The sequence below is a fragment of the Pseudorasbora parva genome, chromosome 7 (assembly GCF_024679245.1).
Source record: "Pseudorasbora parva isolate DD20220531a chromosome 7, ASM2467924v1, whole genome shotgun sequence".
NCBI lineage: Eukaryota > Metazoa > Chordata > Actinopteri > Cypriniformes > Gobionidae > Pseudorasbora > Pseudorasbora parva.
The window spans coordinates 31,620,144-31,646,784 of NC_090178.1; the positions used below are offsets into that span (position 1 = coordinate 31,620,144).

Consider the following 26,641-nt stretch of genomic DNA (forward strand, 5'->3'; position numbering starts at 1 on the left):
AATAAGCTGGGCTATTCCTGCCCCGCAGCAGCGTCATATGCCCCCACACGGATCTTTTCTCATCCAGAACTTGGCACAAATAAGAATAAACAAGCTAATCATGTGATCCTTCGGAGATAAACGGCTTGTTTTTCTATGGCGAGTTCAATCAAGGCTTTTCCACAACAGTGAGATCAAACCTAAGCCACGTTGAGTTCTGTAGATGATCCAGCATTGAGGACCCCAGGGAAATGAAGGATTTGCATACCTCTTGAAAAAGTGTCAGTTCTTGTAGCACTCACTAAATCGGTTGTTGTTTTGGTTAATTCTCTCCACAGCCCTAACCAAAACCCTTGACATATGCCAGTCAAGCATCTCCCATAAAATCCGAGATTTAGAACCACTAGCATCTTTGTGCGGCTCTTGTTGTGTGCCTACATTGAGGGGATTCTAATTTAGACAGACAGGAAGAGGGGGAAGGGACCTTACTCATATGACCACATATAGAGTTTGGAATCCAACTAGCAGGAAATAGGTTTTAAAAGGTTTAGGCAATGGATAAGATTAACACACATAAAGGATGAGATATTCGTAACACTTGATTTGGAAATGATTTGACAATTATCCTTAATTAGGATTATTCTGAAATTTTGTCACTTAAATAAGTTATGTAAGAATTAATTAAGAAAAACGTTGTAATTGTATTATTATTTCCTAGGGAAAAAATGTGCTCTGTGTATTAATATATATTTTTAAAGTCTGCTAAATCTAAGCCATCTGGTGCAATCAACACACACACAAAAAAACATAAAACAGTAAATTATACCATAGGGTCTGTCAAAGTCAATAATTATTTTAAAATATCATATATTCTGCAAAACGTTTAGTAGTGTAGGGATGCACCAATATGAAAATTTTGGCTGAAACCGATAACGGATAATTATTTATATTTGAAAGCCGATAACCGATATATTGGCCGATAAATCTAAATCCAAATTTTCTATAATTTTTGAGAGCCTCATAACAAAAACAGAAGTCTCACCATTAAAAGCCATATCCCAAAAACACAATTATATTGATTTTCTCATTATAATTTTATGTAACCTATTATTTGTTTCCTATTTTGAAATGATTCCAATCATATTTCGAACAATTCAAAAAAGTCATTGTGAACAGTGGGCATCTGAAGTGTCTCATCTGAAGAAAATAATCCATTATTTATCAGCATTAATATATCGAGCAGATTTTCTTATTGGGCTGATAACAATAACATTAAAAATGAACACATATCATATCAGCCTATCTGTCATGTATCCCTAAAATATTGTGTGGTGCGACTCCCCAAAAGCATAATTATCTTTATGAATTAGTAATTCATGACATTTATGAAAAAAAATGTAACATTGAAAAAAATATTTTTTTTAAAATAAAAATGTGTACACAAAAATACAAGAATATTACTTGACGGTTACACTACATGACATGTTTAGAGCATATACTGAAAAAAAAAATGATGGATGTAGTGTCCGTGACGTCACCCATAAGTTTCTGAAAAACATGTTTGAAGCCTAAAGCCAACCACTGCCACCATGGCAGCATGTCACATCACGTCACTCCCGGATAACTGAAAATGGGCAAAGAGCTGGGACATGGGTAGAGCTTAGGTGCCTGGTTGCTAAAACCACGCCCAACTAGCGTGACCATAGTGGCAATCCACCGGTCACTTAAGTGGCCATGGCCTTAATTATGCAGAACTTTAAGGCTTATTATAATTTAAACAGAGGAATTATAAAAACATTTCACCCCCTCACAGTTGTCATGAAGGGAAAAATTAGCTGTACAGACCAAAAACACTTTGACTTTGACTCCCTTTTGGAGCCTGTCTCTAGCGGCCAGTCGATGAATTCCAGTTTAAGTCACTTCTGTGTTTTTCAAAACCGTACATATCCAAAAATTGTCAATGTGTTTTTACAAGATTTTTTCTTTCCTTTATCATGGTCACACCATATGTTGTTGATCTTAATAGTATATGGAATAGGGACCAAAGCAGTTCGTATTTGTAAGTTTTCCTAACAGCAACAGCTCAGGCCCCTTTTTCTTTTCTCTGTTGGGGCTGCTTTCTCAGCGGGCTGTTTGGATTCCAGAACCTTCCGCTCCTCTTAGTACTCAGGATATTGGCTGGTTTCAGTGGAGCGAAGCAGAAATTGATGCTGAAACTGGGAGGTTACTGTTCAAAAGCTAAGACAATAAACATGTCTCTTTCATGTGTCTATAAAGTGCTTATTTGAACAGAACAACCTACATAATTATCTTAGATTAGTTTACATTTGGCACACACAGTCTGCATAATTTGGGATTAAACCTCCGTTGCCTGATCCCTAAATTATGTAAATACACAACATGCCAACCCATATGGTGAAGCATTTAAGCAGGTATAATTGTTTACCATCATAATTCAAAGGGACACAAAGGGGGAGGAATGTAATGTCATTTCCGTGACTTAACAGCACAGTTATGAACGGTTCGCCCTTTGCAAGAACTCATGACTGGCCGGCTGGCCAAGTGGGAGTCATAACTCACACTAATACTGACTTCCTACGAGACTCCCTCCAACACTGAGTCAACAAACCTGTGGTGTTTTCTGCGAAAAGTCAAGGATTTTCTAAATAATTAAAGCCTCTTATATAGCTGGAAATTATATACCTTTTAGAGTTTTAGGAAATCTGTGGTTCAGCCACATGCTCAGAGGAAAACGAATCCTATACTGTGTAAATCTACTCTTCATTTACTGTACTTAAACTATTCCTGAAATAATGCAAATACAGGCATTATCTCTCTCATGGGATCCTGTAATTCTGGGGAAAGGACTCTAATCAGAACCCCTCCTCTCATGCAAAAAGCAATGACTTGTGAGCAAAACCCCAAATTAAATATTGTAGTATGTGCAGCGTACATTATGGCAATGTCAGTGGGAACAGATTGTGAGTGACTCCTTTTTGAGACAGTACAGTTAATTTAAAAAAATGAATTTTGAGAGGCCAACTTTTAGAAGCCTACCTGTCTTCCTCAGAGGAAAGTCGTCCCGGCAGTCCTGTGGGGAGGGCAGGGAGATCTTGCAGGAGGAGGACGCGCCTCCCAAAGGAGGTGAACTTTGCTCCAGAGAGGTGTGATGGGAGGCCCTGAACAGAAAGGAGATGCAAACTGAACTCCTGAACTTACCTAACAGTCATAAATACAGCTGACAGCCCTTCTGTGCTCTAGTCCCATCCACCTTAGTATCACTTTACTGAATATTAGATCAATTGTTTTATTTTGCAAAGTCTGAAAAGTGCTTCCAGTCTTGATTTATTTGTTTTATGGACTTTGTTTTGTTTTGATTTGTTTTATTTGTTCACACCATGAATGTTAACTTTAAAGTAGGGCTGTCAATAGATACATTTAGATTAACTGTGTTGTGCGATTAAACGGGATTAATCACATGCTTGTTGTAAAATGAAGCAGTCGCCATTTATCTTATTAAACACATTCATTTTGTCATAGTAATCAGATTGAAGGGTGAATCTCACATAACTGTATTTTCTGCAAGCTTCAAGCATCACTGGAGAGTCCAAAAGGACACCAAATAACCAAATATAAGGAGTCCATATAATTATATTATATAATACATTTGTACACACATAAGCACCCATGAAAAAAAAACATTACTAAAGAACCTTTACAGCATTCATCACAGTGCTGCAACAACAGAGCAACAACAACGAGATTGTTTTCAGTTTAGACATTTTATGTGAAATGGACATTTATATGTAGACCTCTCAAGCTGCGATGCCGAACAGAACCACACGGAGACGGCAAAAAAAACTCCTAATCAACCGCTTTGACTGCAAAAACCTATGATTACTAAACACAACAACATCGCTCCCTCCGCTGCACGCATACTCAGTATATCATCGGCTGCTCGTGCTCATCATCATCATCAGTTCTCTCTTTAAGGTGCCATCTGTAAAAATTGAGACAGGTGTTGTAATACCAGTCTCAGCCATGGGAGGCGGTATGCGGGCAACATAACCATCAGCCAACCTGGCGTAATTGAACCTGATGTCAATCGTGTGGAAAGTACAGCCCACTACTTCATTTCAGTTCAGGGAAGAGAGTGGACGGATGGCCGAAGCCCTTGGCCCCTCAAATGTATCTGATATGATAAAAATAGCTGTTTTTACCTGACCGGAAAAAGCGGAAGTGCGCGCACCCGGCGACTGTGCCCCGTCCCGTCATAATAAAAGTCCCGGTACCCGCGAGCCGTTTAGAATAGGTGCCCTCCAGTGGACGAAAAGTTGCATAGTGCACCTTTTATAGTAGGTTAAGTCAGTGTACTGTAACTGAATAACTCAATAACTGAGATGTTGGTTTATTTCGAGTCAGAGGAAGAGTCAGGCACTTAAAAAAGTTAATAACTTTAGAAATGTGTGGATTAGTACTAGAGATGTGAACTGTTTTGAACGGTTCAGTCCAATTTGGTGAACTGGTTCACTAAAAAGAACCGGTTCAAATGAACGATTAGTTCGCGAACCTGTCATCACTAACGTTCACACATGACAAATCAAACATTATCCTTCCTGAGTGTGTGTGGAAACAACGCGAATGTACATGAAAGCTGCGTGAGATCAGTGATCGAGAGTGCACACTCACGTTCTCTGTGCATTAATATAACAGACTCTCATGCGCTTACTGTACGACACCAAAATTGCGCTCTTCAAAATAAATAATAATAATCGCAGAATACGACAAAGCTCATGTTTTAAAGCAAAGCACACACTGGAATGAACAATTCACTAAAAACATGCTGTGAGTCTCTATTCTCTCTGATGTGTCTGATGTATCCTAATCAGCCTGGCCTTCTTTAATATTAGCACTGCTTTAGACTGTTTGAATGAATTCGATTACTGGATCACTGAACACTTTCTCAGAGTTTAATGTGTCAAACTCAAACAGAGAATCGCAGTTGTGATTGTTAACGTCGACAGCCCTACTATAAAGATAACTATATCAGAATCCACACCAGCGGACAATATCCTTCTGTTTATTCTAAGCGAGTGCTTGTCTGCCGCTTTAAATGCTGGAGCTCGTCACAGCAGAATGGATTCTGATTGGTTGTCATGTTTTTATCGCTCATCAGCTGGATGAAATCGTTCAGAAAAGGATTCCAACGATATCTTTTCTCTGTGTCGTTATCGTTATAGCTGTGGTGTGAACTCTGCTATCTTTAACATTGAGAACAACTTTTAGAACTATATCTTTATCATTATCTTTATAGTTATCGTCCTTGGTGTGAACAGCCCTTAAGTACAGTAAGGCCCGCTAGTGACGAAAAATTACATATTGTGGCTTTAAAATAAAAAGACTGAAATTAGACATTTCAGCTCATTTCAAACAGCCAATGGTTTGAGGTTTGTGCATTTGTTACTTACGTGTACCACAGTTTGGAGCTCTGTGTGATTTTCTGGGGGATCCCATTTGACAAACCGTCTTTGGTGGATTTACTCAGCAGAAACTCTTGGAGTTTCTGCTTGACCTCAGTGCTGGCCGCTGCACCTGTCAGACCAGCAGACACACACAAAGAAATCGTGAGCATCTCGAGGTTTCAATCAAATTATATTTAGACTTAAAATGCATACAATAAAACTGAAGCATTCCTGACTGAGCTCAGCTCTCTGGTTAGAGTCTCTGTAAACGGAAAGAATGTTTGGCTTCATTTCAAGGTCAGAGAAATGATTGTATTACTGCCACTCCCAGACACAGCAGGAGCAGCCTCAACTCAAACAATAGCATCTCTCCTACACATTCACCCACACGCTCTTCTCAAAAGCTCCAGTTCAGATGCCTCTATAGCATGATTGGCTAAATATTTTTGAGCACCTTTAAACAAATGAAGGGATATCTCCCTCTTCTGGACAGCAGGAGCGAGGCACCCTCCAAGGCTGTAATTTTGAAACTCGTGTGCTAATTGATCTGTTTATTAGTAAAAGTCATATTTCCCAATAAAAATTATTTTTGAATAGGGAGACTATATAAAACTATATAAAACAAAGTCTATTGAAATAGCCACTTAATGGTTTAGGTGCAATCAATTATTATTATTATTTATTATTATTTTTATTTTATTTTTAATGATTATTATTTTTGCATTATTATGTCAATTAAGCACATGTCCTCCAAATAGTTTTTAATAAATCTGTAATGAAGTAATGATACATTTACCCCTCGAACGTGAAGGGGTAACGTCTCAATCAGCTCCCTGGTTCACTAGTCAGGGCATAAGTCAATGGGCTGACTGCCTGATCAGTGCCCTGACTACTGAAACAGGAAGCTGACTGAGACGTACCCGAAGAGTTGCGACGACATCGGATCTGTGTCAGATCCGGATCCGCATCATGGGCTTCAGTTCTTAAAGTGACAGCAGCCTAATAAACCTGCTGCTGTCATTAATGTAAATCAAAGAACAAAAGAGAAAATCACTCACTGCTCCTGGCTGAGCTTTTGAAGCTTTAATGAGGATGAATCTATATTTAAATCATAATTTATGCACTGAAGACTGTGAAGTGCTTGATAACTTGTTTATTTCCTACCTGTTAGATCTATTAATACAAATACTGTAATTGTAATGTTTTTTTTCCTAGAACTTTTACCCTCTATTATACTGTATATGTATTATTATACTGTATAAATTAATTTACAGCCTGTGATTTTATCGCCGTCCAAATCCAGAATGTCAGTGTTTTTCTCCCACCACCTGGGTAAAAATCCCCGGCCGAATTACCTACTGTTTTTTTGACAAACAACAAGGTCATATGGTGCTTTACTTGCAGTCTGAATCCACATTTCTGAGTTATCAAGTAAAGATTGCTTCAAAATGAACTGTTTATATCCTTTTTGACCACAGCGGAGCACCGTATTGTTGCGTTTCCCTTTTGTAATTTTTGTAATTTTGGATGCATTTTAAAGATCTAGCCTATATTTTTATTACTGAAATGCTTTCATCACCACTCAAAGGAGAAAAAAACAAAAACGTAAAAAACAAAACATTTGAAATGAGCTGTTATTACGATAGTTAGTTATTAAGAAGTTACATTTGCAGCATTGTATTAACTTATTTCCACTCATTTCCAAAAAATTCAAATGACATCATCCTTTTTTAAACAGGAGATTTAAATAATTCATAATTTCCTATTATTAAATGAAATATAATTGTTTATTATTATTCCAGGCATGTGACATTTTTACAGCAGACAAACAATCATTCGACTGACCACGTGAGTGGTGTTCCCAGGTGTGGATCACAAAACTCACTCCTCCACCGTGAATAAATCGGCATCTGAATGCACGAGTTTTATCACTATTCCAAAAAATAACTATTCCATCTAAACTGACAAACAGTACACTTATTACAGTTTGCCAGCTCAGATCTAGCCGACTAGATCAAATCGTTTTGTTCCTGATGTTGTTGTTTTTTGTGTTGTTCAAGACCCAGACATCATATAAATGTGTAATTTGTCAGATGACATTTTGATGTCATTAGATACAGACAGGTTGTGGAGTGTTTGAGTGTTGTGTGGGTGATCGCGACGATGAGGTCTTACTCTCTCTGCTCCGCTCTCGGTTGCGGAGGACCAGGACTTGTTGTTCACGCCGATGTCTCTCCAGTTCTCTCTCCTGACTTTGTATCTCTAGCTTCCTCTCTTTCTCCAGCTGCTCCTGTTGCTGCTTCATGACATGTAGTTCCTGCTGCAGCTGAGAGATAGATGTTTCATACATATTTATTTATCAGGTTAGACTGTATGGTTGTATTGCACTTCTCGCTTTTTTGTTTTGCATCAACTCAATATGTCAATAGGGTTGTGTGTTGCTACCTTCAAATGTTCTTGTATCTGTGCCTGGTGCTGGCGAACCAGGTTCTCGTGCTGTTTCTGGAACTCACTGATGAGTAACTGTTTCTGAATCTGCTGCTGCTTCTGAATGAGGAGCAGCTCTTGTTGCAGTTGTCTTTCCCACACAATGGGATCCGAAGTAGAACCCTGCATCCTGACGTCTGTACGTAAGTCCAGTGGGGAGCCTGGATCAAGAGCCAATGGAACCTCTGGCTTAATGTCCACTGAGAAAAAAAGGGGTGAGAATACAAAGATTTAGTTGCTGATCTGAAAAATTTGCATTTTTATGACAAGACAAGAATTTAATGCCATGTGGTGCAACTCTCCCAAAATGGAATATTTGTTTAAAAAAAAATTACCTTGAAGAATATAATGTAAAAAAAATTACATTATGATAGTCATTGATTTTTTTTTTTAAAGATTTGTGGATTTTAATCAATAGTAAAATTCCACCAAATTGAATTGAATATTCCTTACATATTTGAATTGATTATTCGTTAATCAATTATTCAATTAAAATACGGATTTAACTGCATTTGATGGAATTGTACTGTAATTGAAATGTGTGAATCTTAAAAAAGGCTTAACAAAATTTTGAGTTTATATTAATAGGAAAGTTATGAAAAGATGTCTACACTCAGATATTAGGAAAATATGTTACTACTTTTTACTCGATAGTTGCAATACATGGCATTTTTAGAGACATTACTCTTTTAAATTCAAAAGAGTAAATTTCTAAAAACTTGGTACATGTGTTTTAAAGTAAATTTCTAAAAATATTTTCCTTTTATCTTTTATAGTTAAGTTCAGTAAAAAAATATATATAATAATAATAATGTCAAGTTGGGGTTCAATGTTTTTAAAGCTACACTGTGTGATATTTTCCCCCATCTAGCGGTGAAAAGGTATATGACCATCCAGTAAATATTAGTTTCTGTTCCTCTCAATACCGATTTCGTTTTAACTCCTACGGTGGCCGATTTAGTCCAAAATTAACATGGCAATCCCCCTCTTTACATTCGACACGGTGCCATCGAGTGTTAAAACGCGAAAGGTGAAGCTTGAATTTACGGGTATGTCCCTCTTTGGCTAATGTACTTTCAAGATGGAGGGGCAGCATGGCGACCAGCATTCGAACCCCTCACCCGTATTAATTTTTAATGGCATATTATAAACTTACAAGAATACTTTATTACTTAAAAGAAGTAAATATACATTAATGAGCACATATATTTTTGAAAGAACTAAGTTTTTAGCTAAGAATAAACTAAAAAAGTTACACAGTGTAGCTTTAACGTTCATCAGTTGAAAATAAAAATATCCCCTGAAAGAGATTTGAACAATATCATTTGTGTCATTATGTTTACAGTTGTGGAGTAAAGCAGTTTTTTTTTTCAAACTTCATGATTGTAGTTAGCACTTGTTATAGCTTGTTGTGAATTAGTCTTAAGCTACCAACTACATATCAAGGTCTTCAAAGTACGGGGCTTCTCTGATACAGTAGAAACTTTAAAGTAACTATATTTTTGCAGTCTATATAAGAATCCCAGCCATTCCATGTGCAATTCCAAAGATTATTATTACTAGCCATGATTTGGTCCAATGTGTTCTACTGACTCCTCTGGTCTATATGGAGACTGCAGTGCCACAGTTTGTTGTTCACATAGTTGTAATGCTTATGTGCCTGCCTCTTATTCCCCTACCATCCTCCCTCCTTAGAGCCATCATCACACCATCACCATTATGGAAAATTGCTGCTGTAGTCTTCAAGCTGTGCCTCATTACAAGTAATGCACTGGGTACAAAAAGCAGAGGGCATCCCCAAGGCCCCAAGAACTATATATATCCGACAGACAGTGAAAATCAATAGCAAGCCTGAAACACAGAGATGACGTTCATCATAAGAGACTGTAAATCTTCTGATGAAAGCCATTAATAAGGTTTAAAAAATGTGCGTGTACACGTACGGAATGCTCTATGGGTGTGGAGAAGAAAAACAAAGAAATTCATAGAGCAGCTAGTCAAGATGTACTTCTGGTCCAGTGAATTTAGGTTTCACATTGAGGATAAGCACTCGCTGAAGTGGTTGTTACACAATTGGGAATGATGTAACAACAGGAAGCCCCACACAGAAAACAATTCACTTTAAGTTCAATTAGGCAAGTGTCTGGAAGCATGAGTAAGTCAAATAGTTTTTTCCTCTTAGTCAGCATGATGGATTATGTGTTTTAGTACACAATGTTAATGGCTGATAAACTGCACAGAATCAATAACTATCTGGAAATATTGATTTGTTCATTTCTGTTCTTTCAAACCTGTATCACTCTATACACTGAGGGGAAAAAAAGAAAAAGAAAAAAAAAGTAAGTACAATCAACTTGGATGTTTAAGCTATAAAAAAATGGAAATCGCTTTCCTTATTTTAAGTTAAAGCAATGTAAAAACATATGTTGTCATAATTTATATATATAGCCTATATTACAGTTTATCTTCTGTAGAACACAAAAGCAAATATTAAAAATATTTTTAAAAAGTTTTTTTGTTTTGTTTTTTTGTCATTGCTAAAAGTCAATGTTGATGGTCCACTGTCTTTGATTATGTAGATATAACACTAATGTTCTTAAAATATCTTCTGTGATTGATACACTTTATTAAAAAAAAAGATTTTGGGACTCCTGCCTTTACATACATGAACTTTAATGACATCCAATTCTAAAACTGTAGGGTTTAATAAGGAGTTGGCCCACACTTTTGCAGCTATAAAAGCTTAAACTCTGGGAAGGCACAAGGTGAAGTTGTGATTTTACAATCACAACTTCACAAGGTTTAGGAGTTAATGGGAATTTTTGGCCATTTTTCTAAAAGTGCATTTGTGAGGTCAGGCCCCTGAAAAACACACCATAACTGACCCTCCACCAAACTTTACACTTGGCACAATGCAGTCAGGCAAGTACTGTTCTCCTGGCAACCACCATGCAAACCCAGACTTGTCCATTGGATTGGCAGAAAGAAAAGTGTGATTGGTCATTCCAGAGAACACGTCTCCACTGCTCTAGAGTTCAGTGGAGGCATTTTTTCACATCCAATGCTTTGGATTGCACTGTAGTGAGTGGCGTAAGGCTTGGATGAGCTGCTCGACGATGGAAACACATTCCATGAAGCACTGATCTTGAGCTAACCTGAAGGCCACACAAAGTGTGGAGGTCTGTAGCTATTGACTGCAGAAAGTTGCCGACTTCTACACACCGTGTAGAATGCACCTCAGCATGCACTGACCCTGCTCTGTGATTTTATGTGGCCTACCACTTCGTGGCTGAGTTGCTGTTGTCCCCAATTGCTTCCACTTTGTTGTAATACAACTAACAGTTGACCATGGAATATTTAGCAGTGAAGAAATATGGCAACCTATCACGGTACCATGCTTCAATTCAGTGAGTGCTTGATTTTACACACCTGTGGCCATGGAAGTGATTGAAACACCTGAATTCAATAATTTGGAGGGGTATCCCAATACTTTTAGCATTATAGAGTAGATTGAACAAAAAATACACTGTTAAAAAAAAACACTTTTTTATTTCATTCAAATTCAAACTTAATTTACTGTGTTTTTCCAATTGAGTTGTCCAATGTATTTGAATTGACAAAATAAAATAAAAAAGTTATTGAAGATTCGGGAGTAAGAAGAACTAAAAAGCCTGTGCAAAAACGTTTACAGTGTAGACAGACATAACAGAAGACAAATTGGCAGAAGGAACAAATTAATGATAAAACGATAGAATGATGACAGACAGGTAGATAGACAGACAAATTGATAGACAGACCAGACAGACAGACAGACACAAATACAGACAGATAGGATTTCAATAAACACTCTAGATGAAAGAGACTAGATTCATTAGCTATGTAACTTTAATCCTCAGAAAGCTTGTTATTGGCATAACACACTGCCACCTGTTCAATGCTCAAATACACACACACAAACAGAGGCAGATCCTTTAAACCATGATTTCTATCCATGAACCCGTGTTTCTTAAGCCTAGAATATTCCCCTAATGAGTTGCCATAGCAAGGCAATTATTGTGACACACGCAGCAATTCACACATTAATGGTGAAGCATTTCTATGCTTGTTTGGTTGAACATAATGTTCTTCACCATCATCAAAAATGTCTGCATGCGCAACCGCTGATTATAAATAGCAATATAAAAGCAAGTGGTGCAATCTTAGACTATGACAAAACCCACACCCAATCCACCACCCAAACTGGCTACCATGGCAACGCTAGCGACATCATAATGACTCCTCTTCCTGCAGATATTGAGCTGCGCTGTGTGGTGTCTCCTCCCAGAGAGCACCCATGGATATTATATCATCCCTTATATAAGACAGAAACATACACACACACACACACACACACACACACACAAGCTCTTTCTGTCGACACTGATACACGTCGGCTATGCCTGTCAGCTCCAGTTGAGCTCGAAGCAAGCGTTTGATGCCAACTTCTGGGTGTTTAGCAAAATTCACCTTGGTTTGTAGTTGCGACGGCACTTCTTGGAAGAGAGCCGAGTTTGAAGAGACAGTTGCGGCTCTCTGTAGTGAGGTGACTAGATGACCCTAAGCATCCTGGAATGATGTGGGGAATATTAATTCAGACTTGAGAGAGCTCTTTACAAAGAGCAGCCTGTGTTCTTACAGCACTCATGGAGTCAGCCAATGAGCTTCAACAATGAGTCACAGGCATTGGGCTCGCTGCCCTAATGGAGCTAAAAATAGACTCAGAAACACCTGCTGGCTTGGAGCGCTCGCCACGGTGATATCTCATTTATCTTATGTTTCCCTGCTTGCCCTGGCCACTAACGTCATTAAAAAGATACAGTTTGATCGACCATCCAGCCGAGCTCTCTGCAAAGAAACCTCAGGTCAACCCACTCACACCTTCCAACTCAACTGGTAGCGGGCGGTTTAGAGAGTAAGAATGAGCAGGTTAGACCAAACAGCCTTCTGGATAACACAACTTAACCCTGTTCCAGACAGCGTGACATGATCATTGCGACACATTGTTGGGAAGAGAAGCTTTGACGTCAAAATACTTCTTTTAATGTGAAGTACTAGATCTAGGGATGTTAAAGATCCGGTTTTTATTCCTCAATGGTTCTGGTTCCTCAACGGCTACAATAAAAATTATTTTAACACTTTTTAGGAATAAATAATTGGATAAATAAATAATTAAAAAATAAATAATTTATATTGTTCTCTGAGGAAGCATACATACAATCCAATAATAGGGCATAACGGGGCTAAAAGCACACTTTAAAGGTGTCATGAACTTGTTTTAAAAAAAAAATTATACTGTTGTCTGAGGTCAACTAATGACGTTCGTGTGTTTTTGACATTCAAAAACATCATAATGAATAAGTAACGGGCTATTTTCTACACTGGTTCTGAGGCTCTCTCCTGAACGCTGGGTTTTGGTGGGCGTGCCGCACTGGAGACTTGAAAGTAAACGCCCACGGCTAGGATTGGATTATATTTGCATATTTAATGAGCTTCAGCTCCCCTGTCAGTACAGTTCACATGAGGGAGGGGTTGTTTTGAAAGCAACGGAGATGATTCTCTCGATCACAGGGCTCGTAAACATCTTTATCAAACAAACACAATAGTTTATTTCTCATCCACCCGCGATTGATTGGAATATTAGTTTTGTATTACTTGGCCCGCCCGATCGGTGGATAGGCAACTTTTTCTCCAGAGCACCTTTAGCCTTATATAGCACCTAAATAATGCACTAAACAACAATAATAATCAAGTAAAAAATGTGTGAACCATTTTTTTTTTGTTACTGGGAAAAAAACTATCTGTATCTACACATTCATATGAACTTTATTTTAAAAAGACGTTGTTATAGTGTAATTACACAATTAAGTCATACTAATCAATTATATGCACTTACTATAAGGTTAAGAGTTTAGGTTAGGGTTAAGGTTTGGTTTAGGGTTAGTTACACCTAATTATCCATAATTTACAGTTATTATAGTAAAAATAGTAAATTAATTGTTACCCACAATATGTGTTTGATTTACTGCAAAGAACAATTCATGTGTAATTTTTTCAGGATTCAGACTGTTGGCACTGATAGTTACTGAGGGTTAGTTTGCAGAGTTACAAAGTTTGCCCTTTGTGTTTTTCACGTACAGACGACAACGTTGTCAAAACCATCCCCATTCAAATGGATGTGCAAAAAAGACTAAAAACGCTGTATTCTGCTGTCAGGCCGGTAGTTGGCACAAATTTGCACCTATAACACTATCATTTTAAAATGCTTGATTTTTGAAACCCGTTTTCAGAAGTTTGCATTTTCAGGCCCAAAAAACGCTGTTGTTGTGTAAATGAATGACCTCCTTATTGACGACAAAGAACTGACTCATAAAAATCATTAATTCAGAAATCATACTATAGGCTACTGGTTACGCTGAATGTTTCCGACTCGCTAAAAAGATCCAACTCATTAGCGTCATTCGTTTGTGAATCAGTGATTCTCTATTCACGTTCGGGAGTCTCACTACACTGGTCATGTTGTACATTTTCATGCACTGTTTCATGCTCTGTTCATGTTTCATGCACTGTTTTTAGTACAGAAAGCATGTGTTAGACCATTACCAGAGCCAAACGTCGACCGGTTCCGTCACTGGATTAGGCCAATATTGACTGAACCCACTGCGCTTTCATATTGTTTAGTAAATGAAGCAACATGTTGGATGCCGCAATGACGTGCATGTTTTTCATCCGTCCCGTCACTCTATTTTAATTGTCAACAAGGCACTTGTTGAGAGTACAGTGGGACGCGGTCCATTATTGCATCCACCTGACATCATCACTAAATCAATGTTATGAGACAAAACACACTCACACCTCCCGTGTTTTGGCCTCGAGCCTTCGCGAGAACATTACGTGTAATGAAGCCAAGAAGAGCTGTTGATGTACACTGTAAAAAATCCAACTTGCAAATTGTTGACTCAGTTTCAGATTTTAAGTTGAGTGGACAAATTTTTGACCACAATGTTGGGTTTACTTATAAGAACGATTTCACTGCAAGTTTACTAATATGTCGTCCACTGAACACAAACAAGTAAGTTGAGAAAACGTAATGTTTTAATTTATTCATAACTTCCCGTCATCGCGCATGCGCAGAATGTCAGCGCTGTACCTTGCACGGGGTTTCCTCCTTCAACCACACTTTGGAAGGGACTGGATTTCATCTGGTTGAGGTAAGTGATAGATTTTATGTTGGTCTCAGGCATGGAAGAGAAGTGGTCAGAGGGCCTCTTGTCCCTCTCTCTGAGGAAGATGTATTTTATGTTTGAATGTTTTACATTGGAATGTATGGTTTACATCTTCTGGAACCACTCCATATAAGGAACAGGTGCTGGTGGAATGACTGGGAGTTAGAAAATGGTCCCTGCTGTTTTCTATTACAAGATCTTCAGGAGCTCAAGGAAAGCCTGGATATCTGACCAAGAGATGACCATATTTAGACTTGTTTATCACATTCCTATACCATGAGCTATATGATGTACTCTCTCTCTCTCATTGGTTCAAATCATGTTACACCCTTGATATTCAATGTATATAACCTCTGCTTTACTAAATAAAGTGGAGAGAGATTTTGGATACTCTCCCTCAGCGCTGAGTCTTTATTCATTCAACTGCCACTTCAGAAACCTGGGATGAGACACGAATAAGGGGCAGAAACCTAACAATTTGGGGGCTCGTCTCTGGGGTTTCTCCAGACAGGTAAGAAATAAAATGCTTAAGTGCATCTTACTGTCTGTTGAGAAATTGATCCTCGCATTTTCGTGCCGCACTTTTTTCATAGTTGTTAAAAGTGGTTATCCTCGTATTTTTTGATAAATACGGGAAGAGTGAAAGGGGACTGATCATCTTTTTCATTTTTTGGTGTTATCCTCACAGATTTTTATTTGTGGGAAGGAAATAGAATATGAGTTGAAGATTTTTTTCTCTCTCAGTAGTCTATTTCATTGTGATATCCTCAGTTCTTTTTGGCAGTTGAATGAATAATATTGAATTTAAAATAATTCTTTATTTTGGTCAAAAATACAAAAAAGTTAATACAAAGCTGCAGACTTTTCTTTGAAATTTATTTGGAAAATTCCTTTAAAAAAATAATAATAATAATAATAATTTATTGTAAAGCTTGCATTAAGTAAAGAGATCTTTGTTGGCTGTTTCAAATGGGTGACACAATAAGTCGACCATTAATTGGGGAAACTCCAAAAGATTTTATGATTCGAAATAATAAAGCGGTCTTCACGGAACCCTATCTCTCTAATCTCGCGGGGTGGTCAGAAGGGAAAATACAATTAGATCCTTTTCCCCGTGATGGGTCTTTTAAAAATGAAGATATGCGTCTAGCAAAAGATATGGTCTATGGGTCTTGGGGTGATTCAAAATGGCCTGAGGAGTATATGAAAGATTCATATAAAACTTGGATGAAGATGAAAACATACTGGGAAAAAGGGCCAGAGTTGAAAAAAGGGGACAGCTCTGTCTCTCCAACTCCACTGCAGCTAAAAGCTGATGCGTACCTACCGCCGTATGAATGTGTTAATTCTGCTGAAGTTTCGATGCCCTTGACTAATCGCTTATATCCGTCGTTGCCAAAAACAAATGAAGTTTTTCCGTTTGTACAAATTCCTGATGGATTTAAAATTACTCCCTTGAGTGTTACGGAAGCAGTGGCAATCTGCAAAGATCTGCCGGATCCTTCTAAAACACCACATCAATTTGTATCAGTATTGAAACGGTTAACAGCCTACAGTCAACTGACAGGGCGAGATTATCGTTTTATTTTGACTAAAACACTGCCTGCAGAAATTACGGATGATGAAATGATTGGGGAAATTGAGTATTTAAACCCCAAATATGATACACCACCTACACATCGTGTAGTGTCTCGAAAAGCTGGATATTCTAAGCCTCTTGATTTGTCTAAACCACATGAGCTGTTATTTACTGATTCCGATGACGATAATGAAGACAATGCTGATTGGGTATGGTCCAGCTCAGGTAAACTCAAAGGATTTTTCAAACAATTGACTGCTTTTTTACTGAAAGTGTCTTCTGCTAAACAAGACATCTCATATGCAGCAAATACGAAGCAGAAAATTGGGGAAAGCCCTGTTGCATTTTTAAATAGATTTAAACATGAATGGGTGGAGGAATCTGTGATTCCTATTGAAGAAAATTGTCCATTGTTCTTAAATACATTCCTGAATAATATGAACAAAGAGACTGCACAGTTAATTCGCATAACTACTCCAAACATTACCACAATTTCTGTTGATGAATTGGGCATAAATTTACAATTCTCCTTTCTGCCTTTTGGGTAGGGATTTGATGCATAAACTGGGTATTCAACTTTCCTCTGATGATGACTCTCTGCAACTTATGTTTCCTGCAGCCTACTCTCTCACTGTTGATACAGGAAGTGTTCTCCTCGAAGATGAGTCCGCAACTGAGCTCAGACAAGAAATTGAGGGCGTCAACCCCAAGCTTTGGGCGGCCCATAAGGATGACACAGGATTCATTGATGTCCAGCCCTATTTTGATAAGCTAATAACAGACAAGCCTGTTTATAAGAAACAGTACCCCATCTCAAAAGAAAAGGTGGAGGGTATTCTTCCTGTTATTGATAAATTACTGGCTCAAGGTATTCTGGTACACACTCATTCACCTTATAATACACCAATTAATCCAATTAAGAAAGCAAATGGTTCTTGGCGCCTAACTCAAGATTTGAGAAAAGTTAATGAGTTAGTAACACCATTATCTCCAATTGTACCTGATGTGCAAACTATAATTAATTCTATTCCTTTTGAACATTCATATTTTACTGTCTTAGATATTTGTAGTGCCTTCTTCAGCATTCCTGTTGATCGCCACACACAGCCACTGTTTGCATTTACCCTGGAAAATTCTCAATTGACGTGGACACGACTCCCGCAAGGGTTCAGAGATTCTCCGGCTGTTTTCTCTGCTGTAGTGCATGCAACACTAACAGATGCCAAACTTCCTCCAGACACCTGTCTGCTTCAATATGCGGATGACATTCTCATCACAAGTGCATCAGAGGACATGTGTGCTGCTGCCTCTAAAATTGTCTGCAACATTTTGGCGGAAGCAGGTTTCAAAGCATCTATAGAGAAACTGCAATGGGTACAGAGGAGGGTGCAGTACCTTGGACATGAACTTTCACAGGGCAAAGTGCAATTGTCTGCTGACAGAGTGAAAGCTATTGCAACCTTTAAGCACCCATCGACACGGAAGCAAATGCAAAGCTTCCTGGGACTGGTTAATTACTGTCGATCCTGGGTGCCTAACTGTTCCATGTATGACAAAATCCTACGAACTGCTACTCTGGGGGACACAGAGGACATTACATGAACAGCTGAAATGGACCAAGCATTCAGACAATTGAAATCCTCTCTTATGAGACCTCCTGCACTCGGCCTCCCGAATTACACTCAAGAGTTTCACCTGTACGTGCACGAAGGTGGAGGCACAGCCGCTGCAATCCTAGCCCAAGCTCACGGAGGTAATTTTCGTCCTATAGCTTTTTTGGCTAAAACTCTTGATTCAGTGGCCAGGGGACTCCCTGCTTGTTTGCGTGCAGTGGCTGCAACAGCGATCATGGTGCAGGATGCTGAACGAATTGTATTATCACATAAATTGATAGTGCACACTTCTCATCAGGTAGGAGTCATTATGAATAATATTTCAACACAACATATGACTGCTCAACGCCGATCAGGCTATGAGGCTATATTATTAGCTACTGCTAATTTGATTCTGAAACCAACTTCTGTTATTCATGGCCCTACTGTACATTTGCACAGGTTGCTGACGCAAGGTGAATTTGAGAGTGACGACCACGATTGCCTGTCCAGAATCCAGATTTCTACAGCCTGCAGGCCAGATGTTTCTACATCTGTCCTGGAGGAGGGGAACAATTGGTATATTGATGGATCCTGTTTCAAACCAAATGATAATACATACTTGTGCGGTTATAGTATTGTTGAATTACCTAATCGTGTAATTGAGGCATACTCTTTGCCATACAAGTCAGCACAAGTCGCAGAATTGATTGCTTTAACGAGAGCTTGTCAATTGGCAAAAGGTCAGTGTGTTAATATATACACTGACTCCAAATATGCATATAGCATAGTCCATGATTTTGCTAAATTATGGGAAGAAAGAAATTTTAAAACCTCAGATGGAAAGCCAATTGCTCATTCTAGCATTGTAGCGGAGCTCATTCATGCAGCACAACAACCATCAAAACTTGCTGTTATCAAAGTAGCAGGACATGCGTCCGGAGAAACAGATGAGGCCAAAGGAAACAGATTTGCAGAAGAAATAGCGAAATGGGCTGCTAAAGAAGTGAAATTAAGTCCACATGTAAGCGAAAGGGGCACAGAGGTGCCTATGATGAATTCATCATTGACCAATGATTTGGACATTAAAATATTACAAGCTAACCCTACGCAAGCGGATTTGACTCATTGGGCAGACAATGAAGTAAAACCAGATCAAGCTGGAATTTTAAGAGATAAACAGGGTAGACTTGCATTACCTGCATCTTCGATTGTTATGCTGTGTCGACATTATCATGGTGTATCACATGTGTCAAAAAAAGAAAGTGATACAAATGTTGAATAGATCTTACTGCATAGCAAATGCTCGAAGAAATACTCTGTTAATACTGGATTCTTGTCTGGTGTGTGCTCAAACCAAAAGCACAAAGCAACTAAATATGATTCTTTGCCACATCCTGAGCTACCATTCCAACACTTGCAAATTGATTTTACGCACATGCCTCCTTGCGGAAATAATAAATATTTGCTTGTGATTGTTGACCGATTTTCTAAATGGCCTGAAGCTTTTCCGTGTGGACGAGAAAATGCACAGACGGTAGTGAAAGCTCTAACGAAAGACATTATCCCGCGTTTTGGCATACCTTCGGTCATAGATAGTGATAATGGAACACCGTTTGCTTCCAAAGTCACACAGTTGCTAGCTAAAGAACTTCATATTACCTGGAAATTTAATATACCATATTCGCCACAATCAAGTGGACAAGTTGAAAATCTGAACAGGATTATCAAAGATAGGCTGAATAAAGCGTGTATTGATACAGGCAGAAATTGGGTTGATCTGCTGCCTGCTGTATTGACAGAAATTAGAATGTCACCATCAGCAACAACAAAGATGTCTCCATTTGAAATCCTTATGGGTAGACCTTTCCCGACCCCATGGGTCAAAGGTCGCGCTGGCGATTTTTTCCACAGGTGACACGGAGGTGATCATCACGGATTATGTGGATTCCCTAGTCAAAACTTTGAATAGCATCAATGGTGATGTTTCTCTTTCTCTCCCTCTTCATGCAGAAAGGCCCACTCATCCTTTCGTTCCAGGACAACAGGTGTTGATAAAGAGTCTGAAGCCCACAAAACTGGGAGAGCCGAAATATCTGGGTCCTGCCACGGTGATTGCTGTAACGAGAACCGGAGTGCTGACTGACTTCCAGCCACAGTGGATCCATGCCAGTCGACTGAAGGTAGCTCCATCCCAAGGAAATGTGCTGATCAATGAGGAGGGGGAAGCCAGTGAACCAAGGAAAGATCCAACGGAAGGAGAACCAAGATGTTCGAAAAGGAGACGAAGGAAGAAATTGTTCTAGATCTAGAACCAGCCATAATTATCATTGAAGCTCTCAAGCCATGATTGCTAAATTGATATTTCACCTGGTTGTGCTAAACAAATGTATTTATTTCTATACAAGCTGTTGTTATTACGGGTAATGAAACTTGAGTGCATTATGAAAAAAACAGAAATGTTTGATGAAGAATATTATGAGTATATGGTTAATTGTATTTGTGTAGAAGAAAAGTAATGCTGAGATTTGAGTGTGGCAATTTTATTGCCAAAAGGGGCAGTGATAGATTTTATGTTGGTCTCAGGCATGGAAGAGAAGTGGTCAGAGGGCCTCTTGTCCCTCTCTCTGAGGAAGATGTATTTTATGTTTGAATGTTTTACATTGGAATGTATGGTTTACATCTTCTGGAACCACTCCATATAAGGAACAGGTGCTGGTGGAATGACTGGGAGTTAGAAAATGGTCCCTGCTGTTTTCTATTACAAGATCTTCAGGAGCTCAAGGAAAGCCTGGATATCTGACCAAGAGATGACCATATTTAGACTTGTTTATCACATTCCTATACCATGAGCTATATGATGTACTCTCTCTCTCTCATTGGTTCAAATCATGTTACACCCTTGATATTCAATGTATATAACCTCTGCTTTACTAAATAAAGTGGAGAGAGATTTTGGATACTCTCCCTCAGCGCTGAGTCTTTATTCATTCAACTGCCACTTCAGAAACCTGGGATGAGACACGAATAAGGGGCAGAAACCTAACAGTAAGTTTTCTTTAAGCTTTATGAATAAATTAAGGTACATGGCACACCTTGTTTGTTAAATGTTAAAATACTAAACTCATACTAAAGCATGTGGTGATTAGTTATCTTGTTTGTTATCTGTTATGTTCGGTGATGCTTTTAGCAGTCTGTTAACATTTGAAGGTACGTACATATACAGCTACAGTATGGCTGGATGGACTATATTTTTGTGGAGACTATATAAAATGTAGGTCTATATTGCTAGAGATTGTCCACGTAGCACAGTAACGTCTATTTAAAGCTGCACTTTGTAAACAGTTTTTTATGTTCAAAATTGACTAAATAGATACAATGAACAAGTATTTTATGAATCCATTTTTCAAACCATGTTTTTGTCTTATCTTGAATCATTACGCTACACCTATAATACATGTTTATTTTGGGATTATTTTAGCTCAGTCGGCGTCGATGCGGAGTAGCACAGTACTTTCGGCGTGACTCGTCCTCATAGACATAAACAGAGAAGTAGTTCCGACTACAATGTTCTTCCGCAAGACGCATGCACACCGTTTTGTTTTGATTAACGCGCGCCAAAAGTTACAGCTTCAACGTTATTGACAACTTAGACAAGTGTGAGGACACATGTTTGAACGAGAAAAGAATAAGAAGGACGTGCATGATGTTAAAAATGTTAAAGACAGCATGTAAGTGCTAATTTTTTGTGTTTATTGCAATTTGATAGTGAAACATATACCCAATTTTGTCAAAAAGCTCACAGTGGGTAGCATTACCTTAAACACAGTAGGTTATGTCTTATGTGAACATAAATAATTTAGTGAATCCAAGATGTTTTAGTAGGATGGATTCGATATGTGCTTTAGCTCTTAAAGGGACAGCAATCTAAGTACGTTACCTGCCGTCTTGTGTATTGTTACTCAGACAACAAGACAAATCACTTAATGCTCTTTTATATCTTTATAAATACATTTATATTTAATTAATACAGTGAAGACTATGTATTGGGTTGTAATATCTTGTTATTATTCCATTTCTGTAATGCTACATGTTAAATTAACACACTGTAACTGCGTTTGTTTTTGTATTTGTCCTGTTTAGAAAAAAGGGAAAAAAAGCAACAACATCAAACATCAGTGATGCATTGACAAAAATCTGGCAGATGTGCAAAAATGTGACCTTTTGAAAGATCAGGTGAGTTTATTATTTTTAGATCTAAATGAAGTGTACACTTAATTTTTACTGTTATAACAATGTTTTTGTTTTTTTCAGGGTCTGTGCTGAGTATTACAGGAGAGCACCTTTTCCCTTCATTGGATGAACACACATCTAGAGAATGGAGATGAGATGAAGTTCTTACTAGACCAACTTGAACATCAGGTAATTGTTTAGCATGTGATATATGTTTGATTAAAGGTTGAATGGTGTCATCTCTCTGTCAAGCTAAGTCCCATGCCTCTCTTTGGATATAACTTGTTCCATAATTGTTTTTTCTGTCTTTTAGTCACATACACTCCATTGTACTTGCTCAAAGAAAGGCCACAACTTTCAGAGGGACCTTTGTTTATGAGAGAAAAGTTTGGAAACATCCTGAAGACTTGCCTGGTAAGATGATGTGTGTCATCATCAGCATATACACTCATGCCTGAAATACTTCACCTGTTCACCTGTTTATCAGGTCTATTTTTTCAAATAGCTCACAGTGGGTAGCATTACCGTAAACACAGTAGGTTATGTCTTAAGTGAACATAAATAATTTAGTTAATCCAAGATTTTTTAGTAGGATGGATTAGATATGTGCCTTAGCTCTTAAGGGGACAGCAATCTATGTACCTGCTGTCTTATTGTTACTCAAACAACAAGACAAAATCACTTAATGCTCTTTTGTATCTTTATAAATACATTTATATTTAATTAATACAGTGAAGACTATGCATTGGGTTGTTTTCACATTGTTTTATTCCATTTCTGTAATGCTACGCGTTAAATTAACACACTGTAACTGCTTTTGTGTTTGTTTTTGTATTTGTCCTGTCTAGAAAAAAAGAAAAAAAGCAACAACATCAAACATCAGTGATGCATTGACAAAAATCTGGCAGATGTGCAAAAAATTTGACCTTTTGAAAGATCAGGTGAGTTTATTATTTTTAGATCTAAATGAAGTGTACACTTAATTTTTACTGTTATAACAATGTTTTTGTTTTTTTCAGGGTCTGTACTGAGTATTACAGGAGAGCACCTTTTCCCTTCATTGGATGAACACACATCTAGTTGTACAGAGAATGCAGATGAGATGAAGTTCTTACTAGACCAACATGAACATCAGGTAATTGTTTAGCATGTGATATATGTTTGATTAAAGGTTGAATGGTGTCATCTCTCTGTCAAGCTAAGTCCCATGCCTCTCTTTGGATTTAACTTGGATATAACTTGTTCCATATTTGTTTTTTCTGTCTTTCAGTCACTCCATTGTACTTGCTCAAAGAAAGGCCACAACTTTCAGAGGGACCTTTAGATAAGAGAAAAGTTTGGAAACATCCTGAAGACTTGCCTGGTAAGATGATGTGTTTCATCATCAGCATATACACTCATGCCTGAAATACTTTACCTGTTCAGCTGTTTATCAGGTCCTTAACTTATCATTTGCTCTCTGTCAGCCAAAAGGCAGAGTAAAGAGACGAAAGCAGGGTACAAAGTCATGGTAAAAAATACTAAATTGAAAAATCATATTTGAAACTTTCTCAGTGATCAGTTTGATTTCATCTGAGAGCACAAATTCAACAAGTTGTTGTTGAATCAGCATTGCAATTACATCAATGCTGAAATGGCTTCTAACAGCACAGGTTCAGGTGTGGCAGTGTTTGGGCTTGGGAAATATAATATGTTTATCAGTTTTAGTTCAATGGCTGAATTTGAACAAGCTTAAAAGGTTAGTTCAACGAAAAATGAAAATTAGCCCATGGTTTGTTCACCCTGAAGTCATTCTAGGTGTATAGGACATTCTTCATATACGCAGAGTTAAATAAAAAATATCATGGCTCTTCAAAGCTTTATAATGGCATTGAATGGTGGTTTCTGTTTTGAAGTCCATAAAAGTGCATCTATCCATCATAAAAGTGTATCATTCATTCATTCATTCATTCATTCATTCAAGCGAAGTAGCGTGTTTGTGTAAGAAAAATATCCATACTTAAAACTGTATAGACTAAAATATCTAGCTTCCAACGGTATGCAAGTCAACATGCGCTTGTGTGTGGGGCAGTTATATGATGGATAGAATAGCTGATGGATGGGTAGGTAAAAATGCGCTTTTTAATGTATAACTCTGATATAACTCTGACACAAAGAAAGTTATATACACCTAGGATGGCTTGAGGGTGATTAAATCATGGTCTAATTTTCATTTTTGTGAGGAACTAACCCTTTATAATCAGGGCCACCTTTACTTTTCAAATAAAGTTACATGAGCATGTTTAGGAACACACTGAACACTGTGGTCCACTGGAAAATCCCTAATTTTATGCTTATTTCTATTGCAGGACATAGAGCCAGGATAAAGGGAGAAGATGAGGATCTTAACCATCTTTGAAAATGATGCCACCATCCACTCAAACCCAAATATAAGGTGCCCCTCTGTAGTACTAAGAGCAGATTGGACCAGGTAATGTGCAATACCTTTGCTGCAATTGTTACTAAATATTTTTTTCAAAAGTGTTTAATGTTCTTGACCCCCAGTGCTCAGCAAGAGTCTGGTCCTTAAAAAAATTGCTGCAGTCTATGGATAATCATAAGGTTGAGCATTTATTTATTTCAATTTGTACTCTAATTTAGTGTATAATCTTTTTTTGTTTATAAATATTGAAGAGTGGAGTAGAAGTTCATCACCTTCTAATGTACCTATTGGAGACAGAAAATGCTGTTTTGCAGAATTGTCAATAAAATGTTTCTGTAATGATGGCAATGTATTTTGTATTGTGTTGTATTTTCAGTGTGGTTTGTTCTGGCTGCATTTGGATTCTTAATGTGGTGGGTACACAAGTAGCTGGGTTAGATATTTGAAGAAAGTTAAACCAACTTACAAAAAGTACAAAGTTGAGTTAACTTAAAAAAATAAAGCAACCAGCTGCAAAGCATTTTTGAGTTTACTGAACTCCAAGACCTCTGAAATTGTGCTAATTTGTTTCTTTGAGTTGGACTGGTAAGTTGAAAAAGTTGAACCAACTTTTTGGTTTCAAAGTTGAACCAACTTACAAAAAGTACAAAGTTGAGTTAACTTAAAAAAATAAAGCAACCAGCTGCAAAGCATTTTTGAGTTTACTCAACTTCAAGACCTCTGAAGTTGTGCTAACTTGTTTCTTTGAGTTGGACTGGTAGTTAGATGGACTTACTGAGTAAAGTATAATTAACTTAATCAAATAAGTTTAGTGAACTTTCAAAAATGATTTGGCATAACTTCAACCACTGAAGTTGAGTAAACTCAAAAATGCTTTGCAGCTGGTTGCTTTATTTTTTTAAGTTAACTCAACTTTTTTTTTTTTACAGTGTATTGACGCCAGTTGAGCTGAAAAGAGAATCGCAAACCAGCAGTAACTGGGCTAAATATAACTGCTTTTCTGAGCACACTCTTAATATAGGGAATGTGTGAAAGACTGTCAAACGTGTGGAGCCATCTGGTAATTTTAACTCTGGCAAAAATAAGAGCACCCTGTCAAATTTATGTAAGCTATAGGGCTCTCACCCTTAACCCCCCTTCCCCAAGCCGCAAACATTTCAAGCACCTTAGCCCACATGAACTGTCTTCTTTAGTTGTGGTATCACTTACGAATTCTCGACTCGAACGGTATGACATGAGAGAATGAGAATTGTGGTGCAAATGTGGCACTGAATCAGACTACACAAGTTCGAAGACCGAGAGCACCCTGATTTATTTTTAGCAGGAAGGGATGACAAGCATCCTGCCCTTGTGTCCAAACGGTTCCCTTTCCCCACAGGGCCAGACCCAAGGGATACGGTGACTCATCTGCTGTACTACACTTCCCATAATCCCTCGAGCAAAGCATTTCTCATAGATGCTTCTCATTACTGTTGATTACAGAGATGATCAAAGCGTTGAGTTTATAGAGCTGCATCCAGCCACAAAAAGCAAACCTCCCACACACCGTTAAGTGAAAAGGTACTAAATTAGACTCTTAATTAACCGTCTATGCATGTACAACACTCTTTATTGGGAGAAATGTG

General features: G+C 38.0%; 1 protein-coding gene and 1 long non-coding RNA gene across 3 annotated transcripts in view; one reads left to right on the plus strand and one right to left on the minus strand.

Annotated features, from left to right (window-relative positions):
- Positions 1–26,641, minus strand: part of hdac9b (histone deacetylase 9b) — a 112,694-nt gene that overhangs the window by 21,877 nt on the left and 64,176 nt on the right. For both annotated transcript variants that reach the window (XM_067449059.1, XM_067449060.1), the window contains 4 exons: positions 7,887–8,128; positions 7,617–7,767; positions 5,448–5,571; positions 3,037–3,158 (listed from right to left, as the gene is read on the minus strand). In XM_067449059.1, the coding sequence (XP_067305160.1) occupies positions 3,037–3,158; positions 5,448–5,571; positions 7,617–7,767; positions 7,887–8,128 (639 nt within the window). The remainder of the gene's footprint in view (positions 1–3,036; positions 3,159–5,447; positions 5,572–7,616; positions 7,768–7,886; positions 8,129–26,641) is intronic.
- On the plus strand, positions 21,739–25,163 carry LOC137083797 (uncharacterized). Its single transcript, XR_010906605.1, has 7 exons — positions 21,739–22,597; positions 22,676–22,783; positions 22,908–23,008; positions 23,443–23,535; positions 23,614–23,729; positions 23,865–23,957; positions 24,943–25,163. It is a non-coding gene; the product is annotated as an uncharacterized lncRNA (long non-coding RNA).